The 20828-nt window shown below is 40.1% G+C and overlaps 1 protein-coding gene across 1 annotated transcript in view; it reads right to left on the bottom strand.

Annotated features, from left to right (window-relative positions):
• OSBP2 (oxysterol binding protein 2) overlaps positions 1–20828 on the bottom strand; it is a 298677-nt gene that overhangs the window by 85178 nt on the left and 192671 nt on the right. The window contains exon 4 of the mRNA XM_063454168.1: positions 16732–16930. Within this exon, the coding sequence (XP_063310238.1) occupies positions 16732–16930 (199 nt within the window). The remainder of the gene's footprint in view (positions 1–16731; positions 16931–20828) is intronic.

Below are 20828 nucleotides of genomic sequence, written 5' to 3' on the forward strand. Positions count from 1 at the left end.
AATTAACAGTATGGGGTTATCATGACCTGGCTATGCTAGTACTTTAGGACACATAATTGAAATCCCACTGACGTCTTTAGCGGTCATGCTAAGTGACAATATCCAATTTAGGATGGAAAACTATGACAGGTGCTGTAACGTTTATACGCTCCCTTTCCTTTCTGCAGAACATACTCACAGACTATGACTGCTCTACAAATTTAGGCAGAAACATTTTCGTTATCCAAAAGGGGACTGGCTGCTCTTTGGGTACCAGGAGGGTATTTTGTTTGACAAAAGCCAGACGGTCTGCACCAAGAGACTCACTGCCCCATAACCACTACAAAAATCTGTAAAATCTGTAATGGTTTTTGTGCTTAGAGTGGCCCTTTAAGAAAGCGCTCATAATAGTATTTCTTAAATTGCTGTCCCTTTACTCAGACATCAGCACCATATTCTGATCACTTTGACTATTCAATGGTAACCGCGCTAATGCTCTGATAAACCAAAGATTAATGCCTTAAAGGAACACTACAGTCACCTAAATTACTTTAGCTAAATAAAGCAGTTTTAGTGTATAGATCATTCCCCTGAAATGTCACTGCTCAATTCACTGTCATTTAGGAGTTAAATCACTTTGTTTCTGTTTATTCAGCCCTAGCCACACCTCCCCTGGCTATGATTGACAGAGCCTGCATGAAAAAAAAACTGGTTTCACTTTCAAACAGATGTAATTTACCTTAAATAATTGTATCTCAATCTCTAAATTGAACTTTAATCACATACAGGAGGCTCTTGTAGCGTCTAGCAAGCTATTAACATAGCAGGGGATAAGAAAATCTTAATTAAACAGAACTTGCAATAAAGAAAGCCTAAATAGGGCTCTCTTTACAGGAAGTGTTTATGGAAGGCTGTGCAAGTCACATGCAGGGGGGTGTGACTAGGGTTCATAAACAAAGGGATTTAACTCCTAAATGGCAGAGGATTGAGCAGTGAGGCTGCAGGGGCATGTTCTATACACCAAAACTGCTTCATTAAGCTAAAGTTGTTCAGGTGACTATAGTGTCCCTTTATACATTGTCATCATCACAGTCTGGTCCATACAGACCTACTGCCAACATAGAATGTCCTACTGTTACTGAATTAAGGGGTCATTTCACTCTAGAAATGGATCTATACAGATTATTATAAAAAAACAGACCACTGCTGGGCATTAATGAGTTAGGAATACTAAAATACTAAATCTTGTTTACACACAAAAAAAAAAGACAAAACAAAAATAAAAGTGAGAGAAAATACATTTCACAGAAGTAGGCAAAATGATGTTATCTGCAAGATGTGCACTTATATCTAATGTTGAAGTGTCAGATGTCTGTATAATAAAATGAGAAGGCTCGTAAACTACCACTATATATAATATCCTAAAGATAAACTAATAATTTGTTTACTCTGCAAATCAAGTAACTAAAGTAGATAACACAGGTAAAGTCACTGAGAACTCACCCATTTTCAGATGACAATCTCAAACATTCACTGTCACTATACAAAATCCAAGCACCTTAAGCAAGTGAGGCATAAAGATTCTTTGACAAAATTCAATTGCAGACAGGGAGGATAAAGCAAGTTTGCAAACAGGTTAAGGATGGAGATCGGAGAGGTGGGGAGAGTCAGTTTTGGTCTAGCTTCCAGAGTGTAAAAATAATAGCAGCTATTTCTGAAGTGTACATACGAAATTACACAGTGCACATACGAAAATAGACAGACATTTTTGCAGATATCTGTGCAGCTAATTCTCAGTGTCTAGTCTCGTTGAGTTCATACAAACTTTTCTGATTTTACTAAAACTTGTTACATAGTAATAGGAATGTTTTTCCCCATGTGATTAACAACTCAGTCTTTAAAAATATATATTTTTATAAAAACAGAATCTTTGTGAAAACTCGATAAATTGCCTTGTATTTTTTTTTATTTTTATTACAGAGCAATCAAAAGATATACAGAAGATAAAGAGTTGAATTTGGACATGGCAAAACTGGACTATTGATTGCTTTCTGACACCTTGCCTTGACTTTTCACATCAACTATTGCACAAATCACGTTAAAATTGATGGATCTGACACTTTTTGAACTGTAAGACAGTGACAAATAGTCCCTTAATATTTATTCATACATCAGAGTAGAAATGTTCACCGATATATGACAACCCAAAATGATGGTGACTGAGGATAAGTGGATAAATCGGATTTTAAATTACTATATTAATATTATTTATTATAGGTGGTCGTTCTGTTTACCATATTCACTCAATGTTAAGTTGCCTGAAATGAGAACGGTCACCTAAATTTATGTTAACCTTTATATGATGCTGTGTTTCGTTTTAAAGTAAAATGAATATTTCTATTAATGATTTAGAAGATTACATCCCAACTCAGTTCAGTCCAGGCACAACTAGGGCACACATTGCAAATGAGGAGAATAAAGATCACATTTTACTTAATGTGAATTTATTTTTACTTCTTGATTAAAGGCAGTGCAGACACATAGAAATGTAAAAGTTAAACCCTGTCTAATACTCTTCTTATTTAAGGTATAAAACAGTAACCGGGCCCAGAAAATACACAAGCCAATTAACTGCAAAATGATATTTATGAAATAGGGAGGACTATACGTGCCCTGCCTCTAATGCTAAGGAAAAATACATTTGGGTAAGAAAAATTTGATCTTCTCCATCCAGATTGGAGGCAGTGCTGAACAACTGGGCTAGACAAGTAATCCCCCAATGGCGGAAAGACATCCGTTCACCACAGCCTGTAATACCTTGCACCCAAAACAGTATCCTCAGAGGCCTGTATGTCTAATTTATAGTGTTTTGAGAAAGTGTAAATTGACAACCAGCAGTAACTGAAAATTTTAGAAAGAGTTGCTAAAGCCTTGAATGAACATGAGGCCGCAATTGCCCTTGGAGAATGAGCCTTTAAGGGAAGAGTAGGTGGAACTTTGGAAGATTTGTAGGCTCGAATGACAGCTTGCTTAATCCATCTTGCCAAGGAACCCTTGATGCCATTTGGCTTTTCTTTGGATCCTGATACTGCACAAACAACCTATTGGAATGACGAAAAGATATGGTTTTCTTTAAATATCCCTGAAGTGCGCATTTGACATTGAAGCAATATTCATATTGGTTGTTGAAGAAATCTTGGGCATAAAAGAAGGGTGAAGCTTGAGGATACCTTTATCCATATGAAACACCAGATAAGGAAAAGCAGAGGCTAAAACTTGAAGTTCTCTTAGTCTTTTAGCCGATGTCACAGCTACCAAAAATACAGTTTTCCACAGGACAAGGTGAGGTTCAGACGCCAAGTCTCTGACGGTATAGAAGCTGATTGCAGAGATCTGGAACTTTAGAGAACTTTAAACATGCTGGGTGTAAACCCTTTACAAATCTCAAGAATTTTAGAATATATATAATTGAAGCTGAAAATGGATCTTCCTGAATGGATTCAGGATAACATTTTCTTCCAGATTTTAGAATATATTATACTGGTGGAATCTTCTTTCACGGCAATAAGAAAGTCTTTTACTTCTGCTCTCAGACCTTTGGAGCTCAGGATCTGGCACTCAGATATGCTGTGGGTTTGAAGGTCTTGAGAGTCTGCTGAGGAACTAGGTTTTGTTCCAAAATTTTTACGGACATTGGAAGATTTTTTTTAAAAGAATCCAACCACATTGAAAAACAGTTCTTTGGAGCCAGAAGGGGAAAACTGAAATAATTATTGTTTTGTTTAAAATGATCTTTCGTTAACTTTTTCAAATAAGAACAAAACCTCATTGCTTTCCTTGTGGAACAGATCTTCTTTGTTTTTAACACCATAATGATTCAGAAGATTTTTGGTCTTCACTTCTTGATGGAAAATCTTCATCTGGATAAAGTCTATGATGAAATACAAAAACTAGATAGATCGTGTGGAAACCTATTCTGATTTCCAATCCCTCCATGAGTGCTCAGGCATACCGATGCTGTTCTTATGCATTTTATGAGCTGTTCTTCTGAGGAAACTAGGTAAACACTTGTGAGGGTGAGGAGAAACCAAATGGAAGTGACCTGAGTTGATACTATAGAAGTTATTCTTCTTTTATGCAAGATGTAAAATCTAAGGATTTTTGTTGATTCTTCTGCAATCTGGATATGCAGATAGACATCTTCGAAATCGAGAGAAATCTTAACCAGGAGCCTTCTTGAATTATGTGCGTAGCTGAGGCTATGGATTTTTTTCTTGACAATTAACTAATTAACTTTTTTTAGATCCAGCATGGATCTGAATGTACTTCTCAACTAAAAACAGGTTTGAATAAGTTCCCAAAAATCTTTCTGTGATTAGTAGTTCTGCTACTACATATTTCTTTAACAGTGTCTGGACTTGCGTTAAAAGAGCTGAAGCAGTTAGAGGAAATCTTCTTGAAAGAGGTTCTCCTAGCTCTAATCAATGTTCTCTTTTTACTATAGAAAATCATCTGTGGTAGTTTCCCTCTGTGAAGAAAAATAAGTCTTATTCCTACAGCTCTGGCATCATAATTTTCCATGTTCTAGTACTCAAAAGGTTGTCTATGGCTTCGTCTTGATTTGGGCCTATAAAAATCTCTATAAGGAGACCTGCATCTGAAGAACAATCTTTTATTCCACTTGTGTTTTTTCCGATCTTCCGGTAAGGCTATTTTCCTTTCTGCCATCTGCTTAAGCAAATCATTAAGTAGGGACCCAAAGAGCCTGCCCTTTTTAAATGGAAATCTTTGAGGATAAATATGCCAACCAGCTTCTAAGCGTGTCTGGCAACCATGGAGAAATCAGTCTCTTTTGCTGATAGTTTAAGGGCTTTTGATGTAGAATTTGAAAGAGAATCTGATGCCATTCTAATGTTTTGTAGAATTTTAGCCAGGTCTATTTTTGGATTTTCCAATAAACATTTTCTCCAGGGAATCTAGCCAGAAACATTGGGCCTTAGCTATGCTACTGATGTTCCTGCAACAAGGGCTTTCCTTTGTACTGCATTAGTATAGAATAGCTTGCTTTTTTATCTTTGGTATCCTGAAGACAACTGGAATATAGGTAGAGTGGTTTTCTTTCCCAACTGGTACATCTACTTTTGGCAGTTCTTCCATTTCTACTTTAGGCAGTTCTTCAATTTTCTTTCTTTCTTTATTGGCAAAAATCGTTTTAAAGTGCTTTGATATAAATACATTTCTTTAAATGGAAACTTCCATTCTCTAGATAACAACATTTCCCACAATTTAGGATTGAAAGAGAATGGCCTGAGTTTTTGTCTTTTTCACTTCTTCATTCCAAATGTAAGAATTTGCACTTCTTGCAGACTCTTCTTCAGGAATATAATATTCCTCATCAGAGGAGACTACAGAGTCTTCAGATGAGTCAGATGTTGACGACTCAGAACCTGAATCAGTTATTTCCCAGTGCTTTCTCTTTCTGCTCTTAGGATAACTTTGTATACCTGGCTCAGGATGTAGAGCTTTCTGGGCTGATTGAATGGCAGCTGTACTGATATCCAAAAAAGTGTGCTGTAAACTGTTTTGGAACCATGATAAAAAGGAGAAAACTTCAGACTTTTTGCTTCCTCAAAAGCTTCTTTAGAACAATTGCTACAATTATTCTTCTTGTAGCTGTCCGGCATGGGCTGAGAGCAGAAAGAACATTAAATGCTTGAATTTTGCAAAATTTCCTTTTTTCAGTAGATTTATTTGAAGTCTCAGAATTAGAAATACTACAAAAAGAGAAAAGGCTGAAATCTTGGGGCATGAGACATAAGATAAAAGCATACACATCTCACCTTGATGGCCTCTAGTGTGCTGGAGGGCTGGTGGGAGTGCACTTTAACAGAACAGAGAGCACCCAGCAAACAAGGAGTTGAAGCTGGATATATATATATATATCCTCCATGGTCCTTAAAAATTCAAAAAAGTGAGTGCCTATCCTATCTTGCCAAAGGCAGGCAGAGAACTGTGTTATTTTGGCAGACTACAGATTTATACCTTAAGGAGGAGAAGTATTAGGAGAGGCTTAACTTTTTTTTTGTAATTCTTTATTTTTATTTGTGCAGATAATTACAGGTTAGCAACTGATGCCACAACAGCGTGTTTCAAGAAATTACAGAAATTAGACTGTGGCATAGAAGTTCGCAAATTTTTTTTTTTTTTTTAGATGGATAACAGGTTTAACTAAACATTTATAGTGTGGTGTAATAAGGTATATGTGGTGAAAGCCTGTCTAGTCTGGGTAATGCTATCTGCTAAGCTGGTCTAGAATAGGCTTGAGAGCGTCATATTATGCGTCCCGAGGGTTATACTGAGCCTTGTATAAGTGAGGTGCAACTGACATGACGATTATTAATTAACACCTTAACTTGCTTGCTACTGTGTTTGAGTCTGATATTATTAGCCTTCAAATGATTTAAACCATGCGTGAGACCCCCCTGTGATCCCCTGAGTGAGCCAACATAACAGAAAATAATGAGGAGAAATTAAAAGTCATCAGATAATATAAACTGGTTGTGGATGTTCCCTTGAGGTACACTGAAAACGCGTGTCAGTGGGTGCCTTGCCTTGCATTAAGGGCTGGGTGCCCCCCTCAGTGTGTGTGGGCTCAGGGCTCCTGTGTTTTGCGGCGGTGTGGTGGTCGGTGAGTTTTGTGCCCGACTGACCGCGTGTTGCGCTGGATTCACCTGCCTGGGGCTGGAGCAATGCCATGTGCGCCGTCTGGATGCAGGTGCCTTCTCGGGTCTCTCGACCCTCAGTTTCGCCTTTCGGGTCATGCTGGTCCTGCCCCTCCGGAGCCCAAGTCGCTGATGAGGTGGGGGTTTTCTCCGTGGTGTTTTCCAGTTTTTGTGCTCTGATCTGCGGCCATTCCCCCTGTTGCTCGGGAGTGGTCTCGATGAGGCTCCCTGCCGATGTTTGGCTGACGCAGGAGTTAAGTTGAGAGGGGCTCCCGCTTCCCTCCGCTGGATACCTCTTGGCGGGTTGTATGGCCCATCGGCAGTCAGTGATACGTGTGCCTGGGGCTGCAGTCGAGCTTCAAACCGCTGCCAGAAGGAGGTGAAGATTGTAGTGAGTCGTTGCTCAGTTTCCAGCCAGGCCAGTTGTGCACATGCTGTGTGGGCTGTATCCGCCATTTTAGGAGACTTTTTGGTGTTGGTCTCGGTGTAGTGATCGTTTTCACGTCGCTTTGCAGGGGTTATCTTGCGGGGGTAGACCGGGATAAGCCCCACCGGTCCAGAGGGGGGGAACAGGGGCTCATGGCTTGAGGCTTGATCGATCGTGGCAGTAGGAGAGCGGCCACCTCTCCTGTGCCCGCTATCCAGGTAGGCCTCACCTTTGTGTCGGGTGAACAGGGTTCGGTATGCCGCTTGTTTGGTATCCACATGTTCTTCCCTGTGTCACTGCACTCTGGGTCGCCGTTCTGGCCCGGTTAATTGCCTTTTTGGCTTGAAAAATCGGCTTTTTGGCCGTGGTTCTCAGGAGCTGTTGTGATCAGCGTCTTCTCCGTTCCACGGTCAGGCCCCGCCCCCCCAGGAGAGGCTTAACTTTTTAATTTTTAGGTAACTGTCTTCCTTTTTCTGTCCAGGTAGTGAATATCTCAGTTGTTGTGCACTGCCTTTAAACTGGTGAGAAAATAGAAATAGCTTGACAACGACACAATTTTGGGTCAAAATATTGCAGTGTACAAAAAGAAACCAAGTAAACCAAATGGTACAGTCAAGAAAAGAGAAAAAAAAGGATATTATTAAAGACTAGTGCAAAGTAGATGTTAGATATTGTAGAGACAACGTAGCAAATAAAGTTATGGAATAAGGAAGGAGAAGATATTATGGAACAGTTGTAAGGGGGAGGTTTTGTGATTTAATGTAAAAACAAATTAAGTTCAGAGGTAAGAGACAGTATTATGGAAGAGCTAAGGATAGAAAGAGTTGTGACACACTATGAAGACAAGGTAACTGCGTGAACAAGGAAAGAGGAAGGAGGAGGCATTACAGAATAACAGATGACACGTGTTGTGAGATACTGTAAAGCAAGGTAACCTTTATGAGTTGCTAAGCAAATTCTTTATGTTATGACAATCCTGTGATGAAGGGTTAATTAATCAGAATAAGTTGGAATGTAGTAAAACAAATAGTTCCATAGCAACAGAAAAGGTTGGAGCTGACCACATGGGGAGTGTTAGACCTTTTTTTTTTTTATTAATCACAATGTTGTATTGAGTATGATGAAATGCTACACAAAAAAAATTAAAAAAATTCAAGGAGCTCTTAAATGAACACTATAGGCACCCTGACTACTCCAGCTCATTTAGTGGTCTGGCTGCAATGTTCCTGTCCCCTTAAATCTACAATGTAGAACATTGCAGTTTTAGAGAAAGGGTTAAAACTGGCTCTAGTGGCAGTCTACCAGACATCCACTAGAGGAGCTACCTGCAGTTTTACTGAGTTTAAAGGGACACTGTAGGCACCCAGACCACTTCAGCTCATCTGGGTGCTGTGTCCCTATTGCACTTGGTGCTGCAATGTACCAAACAGCCACTAGAGGCCTTCCAGCTTTGTATTCCTGGCACTACAGTATCCCTTTAACTCCGTGAAATGACGCTTGATGTCCTCACGCTATGCAAAAGGACATTCAGTGTCTTGCAAAACCCCATAAGAAAGCATTGATCCAATGGTTTCCTGCAGGGAAGGCGTAATGAGTGCAAGGCACTCGCCACACATACGCATTTGTTTCCCGGATTGTGCGGACGCCAGAGGAGGAGACCGACCTTCAGAACTAGAATCAGGTAAATGTTTAAAGGGTTTTGACTCTTTCCTGGCCGGGGGGTTGGGCTCCGCGGAAGAAGAGGGGTACTATAGTGTTAGTAATACAGTTTTGGACTCTGTTGGCTATCAAAACTGACATCCTAAGTGTGATTTAACTATGCAGGATAACATACCCACTATTATCTATCTGTGAATTAAGTGCAATACAGCGTGTTGTCTCCCTTACCGCGCTTGTTATTACATTTTCTTATACTTTTCAGAGGACCCTTTAAATGGTACGTGCAGTACTGGATGGTCTACTAACTGTATAGGATTTGGCGATTGCAATCTGTTGGGCCTTAGGTACTGCAGTGCTCTCGGTTGAAGGTGAGATAATACCCAGTGTTTTTGTAGATCAGCGGGCAGCAGGTCGTTTTATGTTGGGTTGAAATAACTTACCGTATGTTAATAAGTAAATATATTATGTTGTCATGGCATTCAAAAGAGAAGCTGTTTTGGTTGGGTAAAAGATCAGTATCCGCTTATACGCAGACAGGACGTACAGTGATTTCCATATTCTGTGCTGATGCAGCATCTTGCCTGCATTCTTTAAAGTTAATTGTATTTTATACATTTTTTATCAGCTCTTTAGTTTGACCTTGAAAATGTCTTCTCTAATGAGAACCTGTAGGGATATATTTATTTTGAGGACAGTTAAGGTGTCTTTATGCTTAGTTACATGTAGCGGTTTATTTGTATTGCAGGTTTCCAAGAAATGGTTATGAAAATGACTTCTGTGAAAGTGCTAAAATAAGATTCACATCTTATTTTCTTACAGATCGTATGTGCAAATGTAATAAGGTCATTTTCATTCTGTTAGAAATGTCTGAATTATCTATCCAATATGACTTTTGTCTGTTATAACCGCAGGCATTCTGTGACCTCGAAATGATATCTTTCATTAACGGTGAAGAAAAGGAAAGTGGAAATTTGCTGAATTTATGGCTGCATTTCTCCCTCTTTCAGTTGCAAAGATTTAGTGACATTGGGCTAACAAACCCAGGAAATGTTATAGTCTGGCATTATAACCTTTTCATTGATATCACTGCTATAGTATCGTGCCTTCTACAGCTGCAACATGCATTGGGGTTTTACAGAGTGGATCTTCCGCTAAAGACTGAAGATCAATCCCACATTCAATATTTAAACAACACGTAAAGTTCATCTGCTTTAATTCTGATGCGTTTGGCACACGGAGCACAATTACACAAGATATAAAATGCTCAAAACAACCTGACCTGACCATCCAGACAGATAAAGTAGGTAAATTAATAATTAAGTTGGAGAAATGAGGAGTCTGAAAAGCAAAATTGGATCAGAAATGGGAAAATATGTCTGAAGTGGACATAGAGATATGAAGTAGGTGGTAGAAAGGAAGAAAAGTGATCTTAAAGGAACACCCCAAGCACCAGCTATACAGTGCTCCAGGAGTCACCACCATGTAAGTAGTCAAAACGCTGGGCGCCAATTCCCACCTCTCTCTTTCCAGCCTGAGTGGTGCCAGCTCCTGCTAGGGTCTTCCATTTGTTTTTCTGAGCAAAGCCTTGCAGTGTAAAAGCTAGCTCATTGGCCGAGAGCATAATTTGATAACTCTCATGATGAGCTAAACCCTACACTATTGGGCTTATCTCAGGCAAAGAGTGTCCATTGGCATACGCATGGTAAGAAGTTAAGCCATTAATGGTTTTACTACTTACACTTGGGGATGGGCGGGGGGAACCTGGAAGATGGGCGGGGGGGAACCTGGAATATAAATCCCAATGTACAGGCCAATTTAAAACCAGTAATTACACAGAACAATGTTTAATGCATTACTGAGCAGCAAAAAACAAAACACAAAATTATATTTTACCATTGAACCTTGTGGTTTAAACACAGTAAGGTAGTGGTATCATAAGCTGATGTCAAATTGGCGGGTGAGATTACTATAAGACCCACAGGAACGTGTGGAAGCAAAAGGATGTTGAGTCAGAGAACATAAATCAACATCAGAGAGCAGCATCCAGCATTACAATTGCTTAGTGACACTGAGTTAGTGAGCAGATTTGTTCAGTATTATTAGAAACAGATAAGTGAAAACAGAAGATCCAATATTGGCTCCTTTCTCACTTAATGAGCACGACATTTTAGCAATTCCCAAGATATCCTGTGCTCCCCAGTACTATTAGTATTATAATATTCTGTGACACCCAAACAACAGTACTCCTCTCATATTCAAAATGCAACAGGAGCAGGATAACGTTGTGTGGTCTTACAATTTAACATCCATTGTGGAGAAGGTTTAACATGTTACCAAGGTGACTTAAGAAGTGTTTACAATGGCATATCCGGATTTACTACAATTCTATAAATGCCTCCGCAATAGTGCCTTGTAAGTGACTGATACTTTCATTATTTCTTACTGTCATCTTCATTACAATTAGAATTTATATAATCTCATCACATTTCACACAATGAACAGATAGCGAGGTAAAAATAGTAAGTTGGTGAAATAATGCAAATCACCCAGATTTCACAGGTAGTAGAGAAATCATCCATTTAAACAGTAGAAAATCCCGTTCTCTATTGTTACAGAAAAATCACTGTAATTTAAACTCATTGATTTAGTTAAATTTGGTTTCCAGTTCATACACTGCATATTGCAGATAACCTACAATTGGTTCAGATGTAAAAACCTTTTAATAAACTAATTACATAATGCCAATGTGCATTTAATAGCAACAATGATTTCCTAATTAAATGTTCTAAACACATATATGTAAGGATTAGTATTTAGAACTGTAAGGATCATAGATTGCTTAATGGTACGAACATCTGTATACGCAAAGCACATCTTTATCTTAGCACAGCATGGCATGGTAATAGTGAAAATTGCATGATTTTGCTAGTCCATAATGGAAAGTAATTTTATGAAAGACACAGAGGCAAATCTTCTGCATGTAACTCTTTATTTACTTCCACAGTAGCAAAGAAAAACAAAGATAAAAATAGGAATGAACACAATGCTTCACATACCCCTCCCATGACATCAGCTATATAAAACCTCAAAACACCCCAAAAATCCCCGACACTTCCTCTTTGTTGGCAACAAGACAGAACAATCACAACAGCGGGAAGAATACAGTGAGTAACAGGTGGATCAAGCCAATGAGGAGCCTGGAGAATTGTCCACGGAACCTGAAGATTCCACTGCTCACAGCAAGAAGAAGGAGGCAGCAGCCATGAAGAACTGATCTGAACAATCACCATAAAGAAGTTGAAAGGACGAACCATGCCCTTGATAAAGGTGTCTGAAACTAAAACAGAAAGAACAAAGAGCTAACCATTAGTGAGGGAGTTGTGAATGCATACACAGCAGGACTATGCAACAGAGCAAACATTATATTATATGGTTAGATCAGACTTTTCCCAGTTTATCAGGAACCTGTCCAGTCGAAGTGTAGTAGAAGAGTCTCATGTTTCTGGTACAGCAGGAGGATGGTTGTCACATTCTATGTTTCTATTAAGCATGTGTGGAATAGGCATAAGGCTTACACTTATGTGTATTTAGAAAATTGGGCAGACTAGATGGGCCGAATTCTTATCTGCCTTCACTTTCTATATTTCTATGTCATCCAGATATGCTATGAGGCAAATGCCTCTAGTGCGTAGAAACGCTATCGCCGGTCAGAGCAGCTTGGTGAAGCACCAAGGGGCTGACAACAGGCCTAATGGTAGATATGTTAAGTACCAAAATTCACTGTAGCAGCAGAACTGAAGGAATTCCTGGAAGAGGTTGCGATAACAATGGTGAGATACGCGTCCTTCAAATCCAACTTCATCATCCAATTCTAGGAAAGCAGGGGTCACAAAGGAGATGTATCCCATCTATCTTAAAGTGCTGGTAAACCAACATTGCCATTTAAGGAACGGAGATTGAAGGCCCCATTTTATTCTGGACCAGGAAGATGTTGCTCACGAAACCTGTGGATTCAAAGATAACAATCTGTAGCAATCAATCTGTCACAATGCATAAGTGATGGATTGCAATATTACTGCAGACATTTACCCCATATTTGAAATAATGGCATTGGATAAAGAGTGCTGCAGAGATCTGGGAGTGACCTCTTTAAAAGGACCTGAATCTTTAAGTGCCTCAGACTTAAGTGAATCCTAATAGTGAATACTAGACAAGGAGGGCGTACCCAGTAGGAAAGGAGAGCACAACTGTATAAGTTGGCCTGGCTAATACTATGCCAGGAGCAGGCCAGATAAGTGGGCAGGCACAAACAAATACACAGGGTAGGTGGAGGAGCGTGGCCAACAGAGTTCCAACACAGACATCTTTTGCCTGAGCGCCAACCGGCCTAGGGGAAACCCGAGACTTAGAGCCACAAAGAGAGGAAATTTTGCACCAAAACAGCACCCCCCACAAGTAGAGACAATGGGGCGAAAAAACGAGAAAAACCACCAGTCAGAGGCCTCATGTCAGCCGAATATTCGGCTCTCCTTTGAAAGACCGTGGCCGCAGCAGTCTAAAAGGGTGCCAAAACCACGAGACGTGCGAGAGCCGTCAAAGGCCTCGTTGGAGGAGGAAGATCCTCTCACCTCTCCCCGCTCAGGGTCTACAACCCCCACCTCGGATTTGGACAAGAACGAAGCACCCTCCACGAAAGGAGACATCATGAGGCTCCTGGTTGACCTCTGGAGGGTCTAAAAAGATCTCCAGGTGGCCCAGGCAGAGATCGGTGCAGTCCACAAAAAGGTGAGGGAGCTGGAGAGGAGAGAGGCTGACAGGTCCAAACACACACAAGACACAGATAACAAACTCAAAGGACTTTACGCCCAAGTTCAGCACCTCAAAAGAGTGGTGACCACCCTAGAGATGCGCCACAGAAAGAAAAACATACAACTCAGGGGCATCCCAGAGCAAGTAAGCACAGAGACACTACCTATTTTTCTCAAACACATGCTTACACACATGGGAAGACACCCCTGCACAGCCTATGATAACCTTCGCATTCAGAATGAGTAAATCAGCAGTGGCACCAAGTGGCGCACCCAGAGATATAAATCGCGGTGACGAGAGATATCACAGCGAGATCGGTGATTATGACCTGCTCGAGGAAGATGGGGACGATACAATCAAAGGGGCACACTGTCGCTATATATGCAGACATCCCGCTCTCATTTCTGGTAGAGAAGAGGAAGCTGGCTCTGATTGCTAGTCAATTAAGAGAACATTCCATGAAATACCGCTGGGGAATAGAGGGGTGCCTCTTGGTAGAGAATGGAGGAGAGACCATTACGCTGACGTCAGCAGGAGATCAAGTGCCGCTTCTGCAGGCACTGGGATTGTCCAACAACCCACAAGGAACTTCTCCAGATGCAAAAAACAGATCGGGACCGTGAAACTAGGAACAACAATGCGACTACACAACCACCAAAGACCATAGCCAAGAAAGTGCACCCACCATCAAGAAGCCTGGATTCCGGCCTCCGCGCTTTGGAAACACTGACCAGTCCATCAGACGCCTCACTTGATGGGAGTCGGTTCCTGCTCAGAGGCTGGGACTTACCTAGCACCGATAGCGTAATCACTGGGTTCCAAACACCAAGCTTTCAAAGGTTGCTCTACCTGTTGATCCTAAGAGACAGCTCATTCCTGGTATACCACCAATAGTTATGTTGTTGTAGTCACCTAATATGTTGTTTACCATAAGCTGTTAATTCATCATAACTAATGAAAAGGTTTGATAACTATGTAATTAGCTCAATAAAATTTAAATTGAGAGAAAAAAAAATACACAGGGTAAAAGGGCCCGAAAACAATAAAGAGCAAGTGCTGGCCAGGCATGGTGCCATCCAAACAAGGACGGAGCCTTCAAAGATCTCAGCCTAGCTGCACACATCACAAAGCAAAGCAGTAAGGGCACAAGCAGGAATATAACCAGGAACCTGAAATCGAGCTGGGACAGGAGAGGGAAATTATAGTGTGAGAACTGCTGGTAAGTACACCATGAAGGCCGAAAAATAAATAACAGGTAAAGGAAAGGGGAAACAAAAGGGGGTAGTAGGAGAAACCTGAGGGGAAGGAACACCTATATAAAAGAGAAAGATATAACAAAGGGGAAATTACCCAGCAGGGAGATGATAGGCAAAGTCAATGACGTATTTTGATACAATACTATTTCTAAATGCAAAGCAACAAGACAACAAAGACCAGAGAGGTATGTGGGAGATACTTATCAGAGTTCCACGGGAGAAGCAAAAAAAGAGAAAGTGTCAGGGTGTGTTTTGGGGTGTTATAGGGCTGCAGTCATAATAAGAGGGGTATGTGGAGCATTGTGTTCATTTATATTTTATCTTTGATTCCATTTGCTGCTGTGGGAGTAAAGAAAGAGTTATATGCACAATATGATCCTCCGTATCTTGTTATAAAATCATATTTTCCTATTCTCTTCACAGTATGCAGATCTGTTAATTGAGGGAATTCAGATAATGCAAAGTAAGGATTTTTCTTGACGTTTAAAAGCTTAGGTTCACCTTCTTCACATTCCACTTTAACAATGACAACCAAAATATCTATATAGAGCAACTCTAGGGTTCACACATGTGATAACTTTAATATTTGTGGTAACAATACATCTTAAAAAGTCTGTAATATAAAATTGTAGTTGGATGTTTGACAAGCATATATTGACCTGCGCAAACCAACAGCACTAGGATGTCACTTAAGAAAACATAGATAAAGATATTTAAAAAAAAAAAAATATTACAGCTTTTAAGAAGTTTATTAATACAGATCTAATTTTGAATAAGTACCTACTCTGCAAATCACAAGAAGCTTCACCCATCCACTAAAGAGAAATAAAGCTCTGCTGAAGGACATCATTCTCAATGTGTACTCCAATGTGCTTACTTTTCATCTCCAATAACTGGCCTTTAAATATGACAATAGCTATATCATAAGCATCCTTTAATATTTGTTTTAAGCATGATCCTTTATAAATTTTCTTGATTCTCATTTTGCATAATCGCCCACACTATTATTCATATCTGAAAGGACAACACAAAGTTGCCATGTGCATAACTCTACATTAATTTATATAATATTCATATTCCTAGAATTATTTTGTTATATCCTTCCTTCCAGGTACATCAGCATGGTACTTACCGACTGTCGTTCAGTGTTGGAAAGTATGGTCCTCCATAAGTGTAAATCCAGTATATAACTGTTTAATTTACATTAATTTATTGTGTTCGCAACCTCACATATTAATTGGGGTGTTTGTACCCCACACTACTGGCAACATATTTTGAAAACATATTACTGCAATAATTCTGCCCATGAAGAACATTGTGCTATTTTTGTGTCTGCTTACTTTAGATATATTTACTTTTCCAAGTAAGTCCAATGAGGACTTTTGATTTTAACCACCATGGTTTTTGAGTCTTTCAAAGAAGCCAAGCAATCAGAATCCCCGTGAAGGGTACTTATTCAATGGGATGTTTAACCCTCACTTAGAGGTCATTTGGGCTGTTTGCACATTTTAGAGCACTATAATAATTCCTAAGATTAAGGACAGTTTTCATCTGAATATGTTATATTGCTTTCTCTTTGTCTGCCTTTCTGCCTGTTTGATAAGTGACAATACGTTTCTCTCAGTGCACATCTCATGCTGGTGTGGCATGCGCGTTTGAAGCCCAGCTTTTGTTGTACTCTAAATAAGGTATCTGGCACCAATTGTACAAAACATCAGTTTGTTTGCAAGTCATTATCTTGAACGACAATAAATCTTTCAATTTCTACATGATGTTATCATCACTCAGAGATTGATGACAATCTGTATTATCAATTATAAAATAATCAATCACTGCTTTGCAATTTGTAAAACAAGGTTTACCCATAATGTTCACTCACCCTTTGCCGTAACGGGAGCTCCAGCAATGTTGGATGAAAGGCCCGGGGCTCCACGGCAGGCCCGTTCTAAGCTATTGTGCTGCTTTGCTAGCTGTTCGATTGTCTCCTCCAGGCGGACCCTTTGTTCGCGTTCATATTGTAAGGCGCGATGCCATTTACGACTGTGTGTTTCTGCTAAATCCAGAAAATCGCGACATGCCTAAACAAGGGAAAACAGCGTAATTAAAATGAATTCAAACACCTGGTGAGGCAGATGAGAAAATCCATAAAACATTCTATATATTAAGTGCATCAGCAGGAAGCAGTAGCTTGTGTACAGATCAGGCTTTACTTGAAAAATAACTTTTGCATCACTGTTAATTAAAGAATCAACATTTTACGGTATTTTTAACAATAATGTATGCAACAGTGTATTAATCTGAAATTGCTAATAAAGCATACATTATTAAACAATAATTTGAAATGTGCAGTCAAAAATACCTTTTATTGAACTGTAGCAACCCAAACTCTTCTACATCAGCAGTTTCTTACTTCTTGTTAAAACTTACAAGGACTTAATAGACCAGGAATAAGCTTGCAGAATCATACATTTAAGCCAGAAAGCCAAAGTAAGAGATAAAGCTCTTGTGACTCTTTCTCATTTCCAAAAAAAAATTAAAAAAGGGTTATCGCACTTCCTGAAGAAAGTAGTCTCCAAATAATTTTTGAGGGCCTCGGCATATGCAGAATATTAAGTAGCCTCTCCTTTTCATTGATCAGCTTTGTGTTCAGTAATAGTTTATTAAGCAGCAGATACAATATTACAGAAAAGAGAATGAGGTTAGCAAGCAACAATAAGAAACGTGTTCACAAATAGGAAATCTGACTGATACCTACAATATTAGGCATACAGAGCCATGTCGGACAACATCAGAAGTCCAAACCAGTAACTTCTGATTATGAACCATAACAAAAGCAATCTGTATACCCAAGAAGAAGAAGTGAACAAAACAAAAATAAAACAAAGAAAAACATTTGTATGTCAAACAATTTCTAATAAGGAATAATACAAATCTACCCATGGTGAGTGTGATAAATCCACATGTGGTGCACAAATGGTTCCACTTGTCAACTTGTCTCAGAAGAACCGTAGAAAAAGCAGAACCAACTCAAGTGGTGAACTACGGGACATGAAGGGTTGTATGTGATGCTGGTAAACTATGGCCCCCTAAGTGAGTCGGCAGAGCAGAGACAGGGAAACACTTGAAAGGGTTAAGCAGGTACTACAGAAAGAAAATATTGGGGGTGGGGGGGGGGCTTGACTGGGTAGCCGAACGGATGCATGTTGCACAAGTTCCTGAGCCCGACAAGTTAAACTATCTTTACACAAAGTCAAGCAACAGAATATACCGCAAAACTCACAGGCTGCAGAGAGGGGGTCGCAGGGATCCGAATGATACCAAACTCGAAACCTCTCGGGTCCGGATTACCGGCCCTCAACCTTTTGCGGCCTACAAGCGCATTAGGCGTAGGAGAGACGGCCGCTCTCCAGCGTCAACTATCGCTAAACATGGCGGACTTATACCTCCCCCCACTTTGGACCGGCGGGGGTCATCCCGGTCCCAGGAGGTTCCCCACCACTGCACCCAATGCCCATCGGGCAGTATCACGGAGCGGCATCCAAGAAGGCGGACAACACAGGCAGCCCCAAAATCAAGGACTAGCTTGCAACCTCTCAGATGCAACTAAATTTAATCTTCGACAGATTCTGGGCAAAATTAGCAGCATGGCAACTGGGTACACAAAAGCCTGACCAACCTGCAGCTGACCCCTGACGACGCCACAGACCCGCTCACACAGATCCATTAAAAACCAGCGCCATCACGCACCCAGATGGAAAAGAGGCACCCCGCAAGAAGAAGCAACCGCTGCAAAAACGCATACTTACAGCCCCACGGAGGCATGGAACACACAGCAAAAGGCAAGTCGCGGTGGAAGGCAAGGAAGGGGCCCAAGCAAACGGGACTCTGATAACCACAGCCCCACAAGATGGCGGACCCTTGTGCAGAGACGCCATGTGGCACTCGGTCGCAGCACTGCCTCACACTCCTATAAAGAGCAAATATCTGCATAAGGCCTGCCAGCTACAGAGCGACCAAGACCTCCGTACAAACTGGGCATTGGATGAGGGGGTGAGAAGACCCGGGCTGCCTGAGGGCACATTAAAATGCTGACATTGGCACAGAGGACATTACAGATCCTGTTTCTTATCTACTTATGCATTCTGACATTAACATACACCTTTATTCTGTACAAAAGCATGACCACACATACAAATTGCCTAAATGTTATTTATTTAAGAGTAGCACTCAGCATTCTGTATAGCTAAAAATGATTGATACACATAGACGAGCAAATCAACTACTTGCATTATGTTTTCTAATCAACTGTAATCAGCTGAGAACTACAAATAGCAATGCATGCATAGCTTGTTTATTAAATAATATTTAAAATATGTACCGATATTTCCATGCCATGAATGTACAAAAACTGTGTTCATATCTCTTAATTACGCCGTTGTGGCATTGTCAAACGTTTTGTTAATCCCTGCACAATGAAACAAAAAATAAAAATATTGGAGGAAGGGAGTGGCATGGCAGACTAAAGAGAAGATAAGTATTAGTCGATTTTGGACAAAAGAAGAATTATAGTCAGCTTGTAGGAGAAACTGGGAAAACCTAGGGAAAAGGCATAAAGGACCATCTTAGCATGAAAGAAAATCAGGAAAAAGGTCGAAGGAGACAGAGCAGAAAAAAAGAGATTGCCAACAATAAGAGAATGCTCCAGGACAAAATCTGTCCAAAAGCTAGTGCATAGGTTCAAAAAGAGGAATGATGAAGCACTCCCCCTATAGCAAAGAGAAAATCACCAAGACAAGTATGCTTTCCATAACTTGCTGTAGGTGCAAGCTAAAGCAGTCTTCTCGGCCAGCATAAGGATGTCAATGGTCCCATCATATGAATCTTTCTTTATAAAATAAGCTAAAACAGGTGTTCAAGTGCCATGCCATCATAAGAACCTCCTGATGTTGGAATGAACCAGAATGTCCAGCCGTATGAGACAAGTCCAAGGTGTGACCGCTATTTTACTCACTGGCATTGACTCCTTATGGAACCTTAATAGCCACAAATCATGTACTCACCAAGAATGAGGAAAACCGGGCGATTTGTCTACTTCCTGAATTTAAATTATAAAGAGAATAACCTTGTTTCCCTCTGCCCAGTTGAGAATTTTGAAATATCTCAGCCAGGGCAGTAGCCTATGAATGGGCCAGAAACATTACAGGGCATAACTGTAAACATCAGAGTTTCTTTCCCAGGTCTCTATCTTTCCTGCATTCATTTTGCCAAAGTACTAGCAGGATAGAAGCCCTTTCTTGACAAGAGAGTTTGCTAGCACAATAAATACTAAAACTTGCTGAGCTACAGGACAAAGGGAAAGCCAATGTCTCTCCTGATCCAGTTCCATATTTGGAAAATATTATCTATGATTATACGGATACAGATAATCAGAGAATTTACCAGGAGCTGTGTTTGGCAAATATCATCTATTACACTCAAAAAGTCTAATACAAGTAAGAAAAGCTTGAGGATGATTGTTATGGACATTACAAGCAATAACAAATCTGAGATGATTGACAAAATGACATTATTTTAAAAGACACACATCAATCTGTCATCACTAGAAACACCTCGATTGTTTCTGCCTTGGGAAGAAACGAAGGTCAGCCTTGAGACATGAACTGCTTAGTGTAAAAATGTCTTTGTTTTCTCTATGCCTCAGAAAGTGACAGTTCAGTTTTGTTTTGGTCAATCAATTTATTTGAGGTGGTATTAGGTTGGACACATGAATATAAGCAATCACAACTGATTATTACAAAATGCATTACAATTGCATATTTAAGAATAAGGCACCTCATTATTATTTGATAGTGATTTGAAGTGATAGAGATAACATTTACATGGATATTCTAGTAGCCGGGGTCAGGAGTTTTAATATTATCACTAGGTACTGTATCACTCATAACATATCGCAATGATAATCGATTAACCAGAAGC

The sequence above is a fragment of the Pelobates fuscus genome, chromosome 5, assembly GCF_036172605.1.
Source record: "Pelobates fuscus isolate aPelFus1 chromosome 5, aPelFus1.pri, whole genome shotgun sequence".
Classification (NCBI taxonomy): domain Eukaryota; kingdom Metazoa; phylum Chordata; class Amphibia; order Anura; family Pelobatidae; genus Pelobates; species Pelobates fuscus.